The 16,820-nt window shown below is 31.4% G+C and overlaps 1 protein-coding gene across 2 annotated transcripts in view; it reads right to left on the reverse strand.

Moving 5' to 3' along the window:
- Positions 1–16,820, reverse strand: part of COL11A1 (collagen type XI alpha 1 chain) — a 196,316-nt gene that overhangs the window by 20,156 nt on the left and 159,340 nt on the right. For both annotated transcript variants that reach the window (XM_067727066.1, XM_067727067.1), the window contains exons 50-56: positions 12,578–12,631; positions 11,866–11,973; positions 11,519–11,572; positions 10,826–10,879; positions 9,739–9,792; positions 615–668; positions 370–477 (exon numbers count right to left, since the gene is read on the reverse strand). In XM_067727066.1, the coding sequence (XP_067583167.1) occupies positions 370–477; positions 615–668; positions 9,739–9,792; positions 10,826–10,879; positions 11,519–11,572; positions 11,866–11,973; positions 12,578–12,631 (486 nt within the window). The remainder of the gene's footprint in view (positions 1–369; positions 478–614; positions 669–9,738; positions 9,793–10,825; positions 10,880–11,518; positions 11,573–11,865; positions 11,974–12,577; positions 12,632–16,820) is intronic.

Consider the following 16,820-nt stretch of genomic DNA (forward strand, 5'->3'; position numbering starts at 1 on the left):
TCTATGAATTCCATCATGTGGAGGACATCTACAAATATTGTAAGCAATTTTTGAGTCTTTTTACTTTCTGTGTATGTGTCTACATGCACATACATACACACACATGGATGGATGGATGTGTGTATAAAAATTATACGTCTTTGAGATCTCAGGGTTTAGTTTTCTATTCTACCTTTAGAAGTTAGAATTTCACCATGAACTTATTAAATAAATGACATACTTAAATATTCTAAGGGTCTCTGACTTTATTACATAATATTTACTGCACACAATTTATAAAATAATGCTGACATAAATATTTTCATTCATAATTTTTCTTAGAAATAAGACATTATTTTCAAAATGACATCTTTCAGCACAGATGCTCACCACAGGGCCAGGGATGCCCCGAAGACCCTCTGGACCAGGCTTTCCGGCAGGTCCCTGAGGACCAACTGGGCCAGTTTTTCCTGAAGGACCTTCAGCTCCTGCTTCTCCCTGTTAGAAAATAAAATATGTGAATGCATTAATAATGAAAAAAGACATTTTATTATTTTATTAAAAGTACTGAAATAGATGTTGTCCAGCGTACACGTTGAGTTTTTCAAGCATAATACCTGTAATGTATATTTTACCTTAGCACCTTTTTCACCCTGTCTTCCCTCTGCACCTGCAGCTCCAGGAGGACCCTATAAACATAAAATTGCATTTAAAATATATATATAACATATAAAAGTAATGCAACTGAAGACTTATTTACAAATACCCCAGTTTAATTTGTAACAGAGTCTAATAAATTGTGAATTTCTATAGCAATTTAGTTTAAAACACTGAGAAAACGCAAAACTCTTTTTATGTACAAATTTTAGTTAGAATATTAAAAACAAATGAAGCACAGATTGAGCAGAATACAGATAATCACATCATATCAATGTAAGGAAACAATAAAGATAAAAATTTTAAAGAAATGCTGATGATTTAGTCACCCTTAGTGTGTTAAATACTCAGATATCATTTATTTTGTTGTATAATTAGGAAGTAATTGAAGGTTTCAGATTTCACTTCCATCATTATATGTGTTTTTAAGATTGGCTCCTTTCTTAATCTTAGAAGATCCATACATTATACATTTTCATAAGATCATGTTCAAACTGGAAAAGTACAAAATTTAAAATCTTGTTGGTCAACAGATATTATATTTTCATTCTCTGGAACTATGTAATTCACATAAGTGGTATAAAAAATCGTATGACTTTTTAAAACCTAGTATTAGAGAAAAAACAGGAAAAAATCTTCATACTCCATATGTCATTCAAAAACTTAAGAAGATATTCTGGTATTTGCATAACTTTTGTATATCTGCATGAATTGCTATGGAGAAATGCTAATTATTATATATAAATTATATATAATTTATATATATTTAAAGCTTTTCATAATACTGCTCTTTGTATATATATATATATTTTTTCCCCATCTTTGTGAGGTATCTGTCTCCCTATTTCTCTTTATTTTTAGCTAAATAAATAATGATTAATTTAGCTAAATAAATAATTAATGATTAATAAATAATTAATTATTAGTATTTTTGAACCAGTTCTTTCATCCATAAAATGTTATTAATAAGAATTCTCTTGCTATAGAATTGTTGTTAAATTTAAATAATGTAACACATGAAAAAGTATTTTGTGAACTTCCAGTAGATCAGTATCAAATACAGGAATGGAATCTGAAGCTTAAGAGCCTAAAGCCAGGATTCAGACTTCCTGGATTCAAATTCTGGCTCTGCCATCAATAAGCTTTGTGATCTTTGGCAAGTTACACACCCTGTGAGTGATTCAGTTTACTTCTCTGCAAAATGTGGATTATAACAGTAGCTATCTCCCAGTATCATCATGAGAATTCAATGAGTTGGTAAATGTAAATGGTGTATAAAAATACCTGAGACATAAAGAACACTACAAATGTTAGTTATTTTATTATTGTTACTAAAATTATTAGATATTGTTATTCTATATAAATTCTATTATTTTACCAATACTTTTCACCATGTTGGCAACCTAAGAGTCAGGTCAAACAAAACTGACTTTCAAAATACATTTATAGACACCATGTCAACAACTTACTTTTTTCCATACATCCTGTTTATAACACCTGAAAAATATGAACTCCATGTATGAAACTACTTGTTTTAACTAGAAAATTGAAAGTCAGCTAAACGATCCCATAATATATAGTCAGATCTTGAAATCTGACATTCAAATTTCCTTCTTACATTCTCTTAGTCATTTGTGAAATATAAAACTTGACATTTCTAATCTTTGTAATAAACATGTAGAAAGGAATCATTTACATTACATAACATATAATATTCAAGGTATCAAAGAAAACAACTACTTTTCAAGCTAGAAATATGCTATAATTCCCACTGTGTCTAAATTTTGTTCCTACTCATTATACTAGGTCATTGATATTTTCACTTATGGCGTCTCAGATCAACACAAGCAGGGCACTTTGTTTGATAGTCCAATACAATAAGAGTGCTTTTGGCGTCTTACTGTGGTGGGCTACACAATATATATAATAAATGCATTCTAAGACATAAAAAATTTATAATTGTATTATAAAATATTTATTTCATTTCATTACTTAATTGATTTTTATTATTACTTAACAAACATTAAGATTCAATCTGAATCTTAACTGTGCTGAAAATTTCTACACAAGTTCAGACATAAGTATAGAAAGTTTAAAAAAGAAACTTAATGATTTCTAGGAAATTGTATTTCATTTTTCCCCAGACTCTCTTGTTTTCCATTTGTTTACTTCAATTTTTGTTATGAATTGTGCTCAAAATCATCAACTGAGATTGAGGTTGGAATTTGGGGAGAGTAGCAGAAACAGTGTTAATTGGTGAAAATAAGGTGAGACAGGATGACTTTCTCTTTCAGATGCTATATTAATATTCTAATGGTGGATACATGTTAGTCTTTCATATGGTCTTTTAAATCCACATTTGAAATGGGTATCAGGCACTTCATCAAACTCAGAGTTCTGTGAACTCATTTATCTCTGAGAGAGTCAATGAATATATCATTAGTAATTATTTTCTCAATATCATCACTATAACTTCATATATTATTAGGCATTCATTGTGCCTCGACCCTAAGATAAGAAGTGCATAAATCCTGTAAGCAGTCTCTTGAGGCAGCAACAATTTGTTAACAATAATATAGGCATTAAAACTTAAGTGTATCTTTTGAATTTCATACTATTTATGCAAGAGGATTTCTGTAGAGAAGCACAAGCTTCAAATATTTCTTAGTGTTAAAGAGTTGAGTCATTTTTGGTGTGCAGATGGTAACTATACTTATTGTGGTGATTATTTTGTAATGTATAAAAAATACATTTTTGGTGTGATGGTTGAAGTATTCCTATTCAAACTGGATAAAACAGCCATAATGACTATAATTTGGGGAATAGAAATTATGAGATTCAACTGAATAATGGGCTTTTCTTTATTCTATGAAGATTTTTCCATAAACGAATGACATAAAGGTATGGGGTATTAACTTCAAGATTGCAATTACACATATGAACTTTATTGTAGAAAAAATTTATAAATATCTAGCTTTAGGAAAAGCAAGTCATCAGCTGTCTAAAATGTAACAAAAATATTGCTTTTACTGCAAGGGAGAAAAGAAAATCTGAGTTTGAAAAGCCTAGAGAATTAAACACAAGTAAACTATAACATGGCCACAAAATTGTGATTCAATAAAGTTTCTTCATCTCCAAAGGATTTCTTCCCTCTTTGAATGAATGCCTGATGTTTATCATGCTGGAAATCCACATTAAATGGTTTTACTCTGTTCTTTATCTCATTTTTCCCATTTTCATTTATTCCTTATATTTTTTCCAGATGGCACAGATTTTTTTAAGAAAAACAGGATGAAAACAGGTGACACACTTTTTTTTTAAGAGAATAGGAAGTTCCCTTTAAAAAAAACTAAACAATGCCTATGGACAAATTCTTGTTTTAGTCATTTCTTTCTCATATATCTGCATAAGCAGAGAGGCAAGGACTTAATATAGTGAATTACTTCCTGTACTATCATGAAGTAATGAGTGTTCTGATTGGAAAATGCCTTGTAAAACATGAAAATAAAATAAGCCTTGGTTAAGTTTCCACCAGTAATCACCGTTACATGAGATTTTCCTTGCTATGAGAAATATACTTTATATAAAATACACAGTATAATCCTCTCTCTACTATTCACATTTTATAATATTATTCTACAATTTACCCATTCTTCCATACATGTTGCAAATAGTTAAGTCTTCCTTATATGCCAGAAATGTGCTGTGCATGGAGAATACAAAAAAAAAAAAAAAAAGTGAAACCCTAAGGAGTTCACAAAGTTTAGTTATGAAGGCAGACAACAAAATTAACAAATACAGTACATTGTAAAACACACAAAGATGAAGTAGGTGTACAAAATAGGTACACTGATCTAGTTAGGCAGTAGGGAAAGCTTTCCTAAGAACCTAATATCTGATCTTAATCTTAGTGTGGGTAGATATGGGAGGGATGTTTCCTTCTAATCTGACCACCCACATTCATGCATAAAGGCATAGGGATGGAAAGAATACATATATGGTATATATGGGCATATATAGTAGGTTAAAGCTTCCTTTGTATTTCTATTACTTAATAATATTAGTTATTGTTTTAATTTTTATTGTAAATTTTCTTTTGACAAATGAGATGGGACTCCTTAAAATTCCATTTAATATATGCAGCTTCAGGTTAGGTTTAAATCTTTTTTTAAGATTTTTTAAATCTTTTTTTAAATAATCTCTAGATTTTTTTTTTCAGTAAAAGGGCTTTGAACTAGTTCTTGGTTTCAAACTGCTATGATAACCTGAGTATTAAAATTCCATGGCTTACTGATATAAACTGTACAATCTTCTAGTGCCTCAAGGAAATATACATTTATTCTCAAGTATTAAAATGCATGAGAGAATGTACATGTACTACAAATGTCAACTTAATTTCCCTACTTGTTCAATAACTGTTAGAATGTTGTTTCTCAGTATCACTGCCACTTGCAACATTCTGGCCAATATTCTATTGGGGGGGGTTATTATCATTTATTTGTAAGAGTCACTCAAGGAAAAATACATTTCTATTCATTGCTACTTCTGCTATAGCAAAATTGTTATTGGTCCTTTTCTGTTGTTCCAATGTAGCAAAACAAAGGATAAAAGAAATGTTAATTTCCACAAAATACATACAAAGCTTACTTAAAATTATGCTTTCTAGATGAACTAAAGGGAAATAAATGGTAAGGCAATTCTGTATTCAATTAAGTCATAAGTGTGTAGATTAGATATTATAATTATTGTATAGGAATGTTTTTTGCTGTTTCCACAAGGGTGATATTAAATTGATTCCTGCATCAAAGACATTGCTGCCTATTGGCTGAATGCAAAGGTTGGTGAAGACAGAATTCTCCTCATCAGCTACAATTCACAAAATTCACTCTGCATCATATCACTTTACGCTCAGGAGCTTTGTGTTCACCCAGTGCATAAACAAAGTGACCTCACAGACATACAGTAAAGTTCCCAAGTACTTCCTTCTAACTCATTTTAATCACATTATTATCTCTCAAACTAGTTCTAAATCCCTGTTGCTTGGCAAATCCATTTTATTAAAATTATATGCAGTCATCATGAATTTAATGCTCTTTTTTTTGGCAACAGTTCTCATAGGAAATTCCTTTACAGTTAATGCTACATGATTTTACATCAACTTACACCAAATAAATAATACAAATTTGTATCCATCTCAACAGAATCACAGTATTCTATACTTCAAAAATACAATTAATTATGAAGTTACTATGAATTTATTGCTAATAAACTTTCATCTCAATTTATATAACTCAAAAATTAGAAGAAAACGTCTTTATCTTATCTGTATATTTTATTTAATATGTTTGTTTTGTTTATAAATGATGGCATAATTCAAAACCTGTATTTAACTCCTTAAGAAGAGCATCCACTCTTTGAACTCTTGATAAATCCATATATTAGATGTAGTGGTTTAAATATACATTTTATTAATTTAGTCTTCACTCCAGCATGGAATATTAGTTATTTTGCCTACTTTATAAATGAGAAAACTGAGACTCAAAGAAATTAACTTATTCTAAGTTGTATTTATAAGTAGCAAAGCAAGAATTTGAAACCAGGTCTATTTGATTCTAATGCAACAGCATTAGAATCAAATTCGGGCTAGTTTGTGCTGATAGTTAGCTATGAAGAGTGTCAGTTTACAGGCTGAGAAAGACCTAAGTAAATAATCTGTATTTCTATTTTTTCATCTTAGCCATCTTTTTTTTTTTTTTTTTTTTAGGTTACGGTAGAACTCTTGACTAGTTTGGCTGGTTGTAATTCAAAAGAATGAAAGCATTAATTGCTACTGTTAAATCAGAGCAAATTATAATTTCAGTAATAAGATTGTTGACACTAATCTTTACAGCATTAAAATATACTTTACTCTGCTAAAGAAAAAAGATTATTGTGTAAAACAGAGAAAGCCAATTAAACCTGCCAATCTATCCAATCCTAATACAGAACACAATTTAACACATTACGTTAAATATCGTTCAGGTTAGATTTAATGATGTCACATTTTAAAAGAAGAAAACTTGCATAATACTGTTCAGTTGGGCTGACCTAAGGTTGATTCTTCTGCTAAATCAAAATGGATGTAAATAGCTTTATAAGCAATGCATAGTCATCACAATCTCATATCATTAAAAATTCATAGATACAAAGTCTTCTAATTTTGTTTCAAAATGACTAGAGCAGAATAAAAATAGCGTATTATATTCGTAAAAATTGTTTTTTAAAATGGGAGGCTAGAACATCTCTAAAATTTTTGATGAGATTATTTTTAACTAATCTCATCAAAAATCAGAAAGGCAGCACTCCACTATAGAATTTTCTAATAATGAAAAGGATGATACAGGGAATGTATCAGTTAATTACTTTAATATCTAAGAGTCTCAGCCTAAAAATGTATAACTTCCTACATGTCACTTGCAACTACTGTAACCCTCTTTCTCCCAGAGAAATAACTACCATTCTGAATTTAATGAATCATTGCCTTCATTTATTTAATCACTTTTACCACTTATGTTTGAATGCTAGACGACATGTTTTTATTTTTTACATATTATATAAATGAGATTATATATCTTCTCCAGCTCAACACTACATATATTTTCTTAACATCAGGTGTTTGAGATTCATCTTTGTTGATTCACACATCTGCAATACAATATTTTCATTGCCATACAAAATTTCAGTTTATGCCTATCTCAGTACACTTATTTTTTCTATATGTGTATCTTGGTAAAGATGTATAAGATATCATCCAGAGCAGGTACCTAGGAATGGAATTATGAGATAGTAGGGAAAGTTCATTGTTAAATTCTGCTAGGTAATAATGAACAATTCCTAAAGCAGTTGTACCAGTTAGCTCACAATAGCTGTTTATGATAATCCCCATTATTTTCTTTTTGAAAAACATCGTTTCCAACATTTGGTTTGTCAGACTTAAATTTTCATCAATTTATAGATGTAAGTGGCATCTCTATGTCATTTTTAACACACGTTTCCCTAACTTCTACACATCCTTTTACGTGTTTGTGGAACATTTGTGTAAAACACCTTTTCATGCCTTTTGTTGATATTTTTCTACTGTTTGATGCTAGTAAATTGTTTATATTTATTTACTTTTTTTAAATTTCAAAATCATTCAGTTTTCAAAATGAGTAAGCCACATGATCCACCACTGTCTCGCTAAAGAAATTAATTCATTCCCTAACTCTGTCACATATTAAAAGAATACATTCCACATAGCAAATGGTACTTAGTTGAACTTATCAAAGATTGTAAGTGAACAATCTGTTTTGACATATTTTAAAATAAAACTGAACTATATAGCACTTGCTGAGAATTTGCTTTGGATAATGGAATAAGCTGAGAAGCTGCCAATGGATGTTAATAAAATATTCAAAATATATTTTTATATAGTCCCTCCTTTTCCAGTAGTTATAATTTGAAGGAAGGTTTAATTCCCTCTGCATCAAAAGCATAATAACCTATACCTATATAAGATAATTTTGTGCTTATTATAACTATTCAATAACTGTTTCATAACTAAAGGCTAACACACTAACATTATTATGTTAATACATATTATTTTTGTTCTTTATGAGTTATCTTATAAATCCTAGGTATAGTAGGCCCTCCCTGAGAAGCAATATAAGTAACTTGCCTAAGGAAATACAGGTAATAAATGGTAGAGCTGGGTTAAAAGTCAGGTAGTGTGACTTCACTGACTTATTAACCACTGCATTAAATAACCTTCCATCATTTGACTGGGAGAAAGAAAAAAATGATTTCATGTTTTCTCAGGAAAGATTTCTACCAATTTTCAAAGATATTTTATATAAGTATTCTTCTGAAAGGTCTGAAGTAATAGAACAGATATTCATCCATTTGGAAATTTTTAAGAACATTCAGACGATAGGCAAAAACAGGCAACAGAGCTCAACATCATGTTACACTTTGTAATTACTTTCTAAGAATAACAGCCCAATGGTTGTTTTGGGATATATTTCTTTTTCTATCAAGATTATGCTTTTGGGCTGCTGACAAAAAGAAAACAAACAAAATAATAATAATAATAATAATAATAATAATAATAATAATGAGAAAGAGGAGGAGAAAGGTAAAAAAGGCACTTGGGTCAGTGAGAAGAAAATTGTATTCAGAGAAAATATTTACTATAAACTAAGTTCATTTCCAGTAAAGAGAAATGTTTGCTTGTAAATGTTGACTCAATTTATGTCCTGAGAGACAGAATTAAAACCTGTCACACTCTGTGTATAGGAAGATGTGTAGTGTGAAAATTCTCCTAAGATAAAGCTACCATTAGAAAACCAGAGTGGCCCCAATTGCTCTGTGTCTTTGGATTACTGAAGAGGAAATGAGCCTAAGAAATATATTTTAATGTTCACCAAATATTTTGTTCATGGATAGGTTGGAAAATAGACTAAAGGAGGTTCAGGAGAACACTGTGTATTAATAGAAGTGCTGCAAGAGGCAGGTCAACAGGATTGTTTTATTATAAAAACAGTATAATAGTGGGAAAAAGGCAGTAAAGCAAATCTCCTAGGGTCCACTGTAGCCAATATTTTGAACAAGACCTTTATATTTTACTATACCTCTTTCTTAAAATCCTATCAGAGTTGTTTGACAGTGTAAAGCAATCTAACATTATATGCTGATTCCTGAGCTCATTCTACTGATACTGTATTCAAGTTTCTATAACATTTTCAACAAGCACTGGAGTTTGGACAACTCATCTCCCTGTAGGATACCATGAGCTGAAATTCAGGGTATCAGTAGAGTCTTTTATAAGAGCCTATGGCATTTGTACAGAGGAGATCTAAGCACAGAGAAGTGGGAAACTATTTTTCATTGTGACAGATTAAACCTGTCAATTAAATTGGATTCTACTTTAATAAGTATTTTGACAAATTTAAGAAATCACTCTCTAGGACATATGTTTTTCAGCACCATTATAATGCGCTGCCTACAGCTTACAAATATAATATAAATTTATACACACAATGGATAATGAGTAGGTGTTTCAAATAAAGAATTTAAAAAACTTACTCTCTTTCCAGGAGGACCTGGTGGGCCAGCCTCACCAGATGGGCCAGGAGGACCCTAAAAAATGTGAAAAATACCTTTTAAGCAATTGGGTATTATTTTATGGCTCCCAGCACTGTTCAAACTCTGGACTTAAGCCAACCTGCTTTCTTCATTTCTCCACATCTATCTTTCCTGGAAAATCTTAGCCCTATTTCAGATACCTAAACTTCCTCCAGATATCTATAATTTGAGCTGGTAAATTCATATGGAAAACTTCTTCACAGCTGGAAAAAAAGTGAATCGAATTCCTTCTATTTAAAACTGTTCTTTTTTAAGTGCTAATTTATATCTGACAAGCATCCAATAGATGTACTAATTAATAGAATTATATGGTTAATAATTCTATGTATATCACATACAACTGTGAACCATAAATCTATTACCTCAAATTTCATCTTGTGCAACACTAGCATTTTTATTCCAAGGAGCACGCAACATGCTGGGATATGACCCACAAGTCTTATCTACACAGAATAAGTCTGTATCTCTTTGACTCCAAGTATCCAGTGGGTATGGCTCTAGAGACAAAGTTATGTTAAGAGTGCAGTTTGCCTTTGACTCCTACTTAAGTTAGTGCCCTCCTTTACTTCCTCTCTAAATAACCTTATGTAGTCAAAGCCCCCTACTGCATTTCCCAAATTAAAAATAAAAAATGAGTGCAAAAATGCTGAGTTCATTCTGGTTAGTAATTGAAGTAATTCATGCTAATAATAGGCTGATAACCTAGTTTTCTTCATTTAATTCTTATTTGTGTTTTTAAAATGACTTTCCACTTAACACAGTTGGAGAGATAGTTCAATGTAATATAATATGACAAAATCACTAGTATGATAGGACTACAGTTTTTATAATGAAGGCTTTGCTTATATTTCTTAAATCACATCAAGTAAGAAATGTTCCATGTAAGACTGACTTTAAACTGGAATTCAAATATACCTGAATGTGTACACACATAGCTATGCATTTGGAAGTATAATTATTTCTGATTATTTATTTAAAATATCTTGAGACTATGCAAAGATTGAATAAAAATAGTGTGCTTACTTACCGGTTGTCCAGGATCTCCATCTTCACCCTTGTCACCACCAACACCATCCTGACCCTATAATGGGCAATAGAAAATGAACCCAGTATTTCTCACTATTAATTAACTTTTATCAGAAAAAAAAAGATATGATGTATCATCTTAGTCCTTAAGAAAAATTATTAACCAGACATACAAATAAAAGTATTATTATATTCTTTCAGTTGTTTTTTTTAAGGATTATGGTATCTCTCTTTCCATAAAATGTATGAAATTGCTATGATATCAAATTTAAAATATAGTATGTTCTTAATATAAGGAAAGGGGAGGATGTAATTAGTATAGAAAGACAGTGCATCCTTTAACCATGAACAAATATGGTGCAGTTTGAGATAGAATTTTCATTTTAGAATGGACTGAGGTAAAAGCAAAAATCTTGTAACTTTGAAATGATAGTAATGCGGCTACTCAGTTAATTAGTATGTACAACTCAAAGTCTGGAAAACTAACCCAATGAAGAGATAATAATAATCATGCAACACAAGTCTGATAGTGTCCAAATATATGAATTTTTATTCTGGTAGTTGTGATTACAGTTTACATCTTCCTTTTATTGCTGTTTTTGGGGATCCACTGAAGTAATTAAGACTTTTCTTTAATTATTAACTGGGAACAATCCCCAGCAAAATAATTCCTTTGTTTTTCTATGATACTTACTGCAGGGCCAGGTTCCCCAGGGGGACCAGGATCTCCAGGAAAACCAACAGGACCCTAAAATAATGTTTTTAAAGGAAAGGAAATAAATGAAAAATTATTATAAAGTCATGATATTCTGAAATTTAAGAGGTAAAAATCATGGTAAAACCATATGAGAATATCTCTCTTCTCCTGTTAGAATTTTTTTAAAAAATGAAATGATTTGAGAATGCTTATGAATACATCAAACAATGAAAAGTCAACTTCACCAGCTATGGGCCAAAGTCTCATGATTTCTAGTCTTTCTATGAAAAGCTTCAGGTGGCTTTGACATAGATGCCACTTTAAAGAGGACCAAGGTCACTTACCGGGTTACCCTTAGGGCCATCGTCACCTGATGGTCCTTTAGCACCAGGCGGCCCAGCAGCACCAGGTGGACCAGCTTCTCCTTTCTCTCCTCTTTCTCCTTTGGGACCCTACACAATGTAAGAAAAAGAATGATTATCTTACAAGCTTTAAATCAGTTTCTTAACCTTAGCATACGAGGTCAGACAATACTCTGCTGTGGGAGATTGTCTCATGCGTTGCAAGATGTTTAACAGCATTCAGGTCTCTTTTGCTTGGATGCCAGCAGTTACCATTCCTCCAAGTGTGATAACCAAAAACGTCTCCAGACATTGCCAAATGTTTCCTGGGAGTGAAATTCACTCTCGGTTTAAACCAATCTAAATTAGAATAATGTAATGCTAATACAGTTCATAAATGTTTACTCGATGTAGCAGAGTTTGCTGGTTTCTTTTGTGGACAGTCCACCAAAGATATATGCAATGAACAGCTTATAGTTCTAATGTTCTAACTTATGCTAATGTAATTTTTTTTTTTCAGTTTCTGTGTGAATCAAAATATGCAGAGGATAGGCAAAATTATTGAACAAAAAGGCTCTGCATTTGTGATGATTCTTAACGGGTTGGAAAGTGAAAGGAACTGAATCACAGCTAGTAGTTAAGCTACATGTTTAAAATACTCTGAAGGAAATATCTGATCCATAACACACTACATTGAAAATAAGCCAGCACTTACGCCTGTGCCTGCTTCCCCAGGAGGCCCTGGGTTCCCTGCTTCTCCAGGCTCACCCTATAAAGAAGAGATCAAAAGAGTATCATAGCACAGAAACAATGTTTCACATTTGTTAAACTTCCTTCAATGATGACCATGACACTTTAAACTAGCCCTTAACTCATTATATTATTTAAAAGGCAGCGGACAACTTTGATAAAAAGAAAAAACTTTTCCTATTACTGACCTTAATACTTTTATTTCTCAAGTGGGGAGATAGAACTGGATAAGCTGGATGCTACAATTCTCATCAGTTAGTTAATACCCAGAGCATTAACCCAAGTTACCACCAAACCACACAAAACAGACATTTGCATGTTTCCTAAAAATTGTGTATTTGTGTTGCATCAATATTCATATTATAATTAAGTTTATGGATTAAACAATTTAAAATGTTTTTTACTAAAATATGAATTTACTTTACTATAATAATCAATTTCGTAGTATTTTGATAATCTTATAAAATTTAGTTAGTAGAGGTCTAAAGAGGTCTAAAGTAGAGCTATAAATAAATACAAAAACACTATTTATAAGATACACATAGATACTTAGATACTAATTAAAACTGCTCTGTTTGAGGATATATATTGGTAGTCTTTATGATCTCCATGTATAGATGTGGATGGCTATTTTATGGCTCAGTGCAATAATAAATAAACCTCCTAGCCTAGTAGGCTTCCCTTATGAAAGTCTGTTACTAACTCTTCACACTTAGAAATGCATACAAACATAATATTCGGTTCAAGTAATCATCCAAGTGAAGTAATACAATACATTCATGTACCATGTTTCTATACAAAATCAGTAGTACTAGAAACTCTGAAGTGAAAATTGTTCTAAATTTTTTTAAAATGTGAGGCCTGAATTTTCTTTAATTTTTAACTCAGCTATTTCCAATATTCCTGGCACAGATCCACTGCTCATAAATTGGTTTGAAATGTATTATATTAAATATAAACATAATTCCAGGGGAGAGACTATTTTGTGTACATAATTTCTTATTCTTTGAGAATATGCACATATTTTAACTTCTTGAATTATCTGCATAATGAGTGAAGATATCAAGTACTTTCTAAGAATTCATTAGTATTATTATGTGTAAATTATTTTCTCTCTCAAGTAGGTAGCAAATATTTCCAATTATCTTGAATAAACTTTACAAGTAAAATATTGCATTTACATTATTTTCAAAGCAATGAATCATTCATCTATCCCAGTATGATGGAAAAATATGCAAGTGATATTTTTATGAGTCATTATTCACATCTTTGAAAAAAACTTAAGCAGTTTGCCATTCAAATCAACTGTAAAATGTCCATATTAAATTCTTTATATATGGAATATATATAGTATACTGCATAACCTCAGTTAGATGTGAAATTTAAAATAGCCAAACTCACACAAGCAGAGAGTAGAATGGTGGTCACCAGGGGTTGGAGAGTGGGGGCCATGGGGAGATGTTGGTTAAAGTGTACAAAATTTCAGATACTCAAGATGAATAAGTTCTGGAGATCTAATATATAGCAATATGACTATAATTAACAATATTGTATTGTGTGCTTGAAATTTGCTAACAGGGTAGATCTTAAGTTTTCTCATCACACAACCAAAAAATGGTAACTGTGAGGTGATGAATATGTTAATTACCTTGAGTGTGGGCATTATTTCACAATGTGACATGTATTGAAATATCAATTATATGCCTTAAAAATACACAATATTTTTTACAGCTTTATTGGAGTATAATTGCTTTACAATGGTGTGTTAGTTTCTGCTTTATAACAAAGTGAATCAGTTATACATATATATATGTTCCCATATCTCTTCCCTCCTGCGTCTCCCTCCCTCCCACCCTCCCTATCCCAGCCCTCCAGACGGTCACAAGGCACTGAGCTGATCTCCCTGTGCTATGCAGCTGCTTCCCACTAGCTATCTACCTTACATTTGGTAGTGTATATATGTCCATGCCTCTCTCTCGCTTTGTCACAGCTTACACTTCCCCCTCCCCATATCCTCAAGTCCATTCTCTAGTAGGTCTGTGTCTTTATTCCTGTCTTACCCCTAGGTTCTTCATGACATTTTTTTCCCCTTAAATTCCATATATATGTGTTAGCATACGGTATTTCTCTTTCTCTTTCTGACTTCACTCTGTATGACAGACTCTAGGTCTATCCACCTCATTACAAATAGCTCAATTTCGTTTCCTTTTATGGCTGAGCAATATTCCATTGTATATATGTGCCAGTATGGAGGTTCCTTAAAAAACTACAAATAGAACTACCATATGACCCAGGAATCCCACTACTGGGCATATACCCTGAGAAAACCATAATTCAAAAAGAGTCATGTACCAAAATGTTCACTGCAGCTCTATTTACAATAGCCTGGAGATGGAAACAACCTAAGTGTCCATCATCAGATCAATGGATAAAGAAGATGTGGCACAAAAATACACAATTTTTATTTGTCAACTATACCTCAATAAAGCTAGGGAAAAAGGAAATACAGGAAATCTATTGACTATGTACAAAATGTTTTCACATGTACCACATTAACTCATAGTGATATCATAAGAGTTAGAACTAGAAGGGAAATAACTGCATATTTTGTGTTTTTTATTAATCTGTGTATTCTGTTGTTCCCCTTTAATCCCTGTCCACTATAAAGTTAAACTAGATTCTGAAATGATTCCATTTGTTTATGGTTTTTTTTAATGAGGGAAATAATAGGCGGTGAAGAGACAGGATTAAATAATTGTCAAAAAATAGTACAGATGAACCTATTTGCAAAGCAGTAATAGAGACACAGACATGGAGAACAAATGTATGGACACCAATGGCGGAAAGGGGGGGTGGGATAAATTGGGAGATTGGGATTGACATATATAAACTACTATGTATAAAACAAATAATTAATGAGAACCTACTGTATAGCACAGGGGAAAAAAAAGAAGGTACAATCTATTTGTAGGACATATATTAAATTAATCTTAAAATGCATTCCAATATACAGTAGATGCAGACAAATACTGTTTGATTCCACTTGTACAAGGCACCTAGAATAGTCAAATTCATAGAATCAGAAAGTACATCGGTAGATGCCAAGGGTCAGGGGGTAAGGGGAGTAGGTCAGGGGGTAAGGGGATCTAGTGTTTAAAGGGGACAGAGTTTCAGTTTAGGAAGGTGAAAAATTCGGGAGATGGATGATGGTGAGAGCTGCACAACAATGTGAACATACTTAGTGCCACTGAACTGTACAGTTAAATATGGTTAAAATAGTATGTTTTATAATATGTGACTTTTACCACAATAAAAAACATTAAAAAAATTTAAAGACAAATTTTTACTACAAAATCTCTTCATTTTGAGAGCAATGCATTAATATTAAATTCTCTAATATATATATATATGAAAATTACCTTTTTTGAGTATTAGAGATAAGTGTGCACAATATAAATAGCAATTACTTAAGATGAAATTAATATTAAATCTATAAAGGTCCCATTTAAAATCTTTGGAAAGGGGATAGGACAAAATCACAAGGAAAGAAATAAAACACTGTAACAAGACTACATTATACAAATTAAATATCTCTAGTATCAATGAGGCTATACCATGTTTATTCTAAGTAATAATAATTGATTTAAATACAATAATATAAATTCTATTAAGAGTATTGGCATATAAAGGAGGTACTAGTTTATACATTTATTATTACTTATCATGTAACTATTTTATCCCATGTTAAGATTAAAGCCCCCTTCAGAAGAGACAGCAAATTACTCTGTATGCCTAAAGTCATAACAGATGTATTCATTCTTAAGGTAATATCCTGTTCTGTCTCCTTGTTTTGAAGAAAACACTAAAGTACAAAATCTATCAATAGAAAATATATATTACATGGAAAACAAGTTAAACTTATTTAAGCAAAGTGCAGCATGACTAAAGTATCTTTGTTTCTCTTTTCTTTTTTTCATTGAATAAGTGACTGGGAATAAATTTTCCAAAATAGAAACGGGGAAGAATTCAAACCAAATCAGAGTTGATGTCAAATATCTGTAATCCACATAATAGTATATTACCCTAGGTTATGAAGAAATAAATAACATTAGGGTTTCATTTCTATCCTGCTGTCACATAGAAACTGTTTTAAACAGAGAAAAAATAAAACTGTGTTTTTTTAGTATAACAAATTTAGATTCAGGTAT

Source organism: Pseudorca crassidens, chromosome 2 (assembly GCF_039906515.1).
Source record: "Pseudorca crassidens isolate mPseCra1 chromosome 2, mPseCra1.hap1, whole genome shotgun sequence".
Taxonomy (NCBI): Eukaryota; Metazoa; Chordata; class Mammalia; order Artiodactyla; family Delphinidae; genus Pseudorca; species Pseudorca crassidens.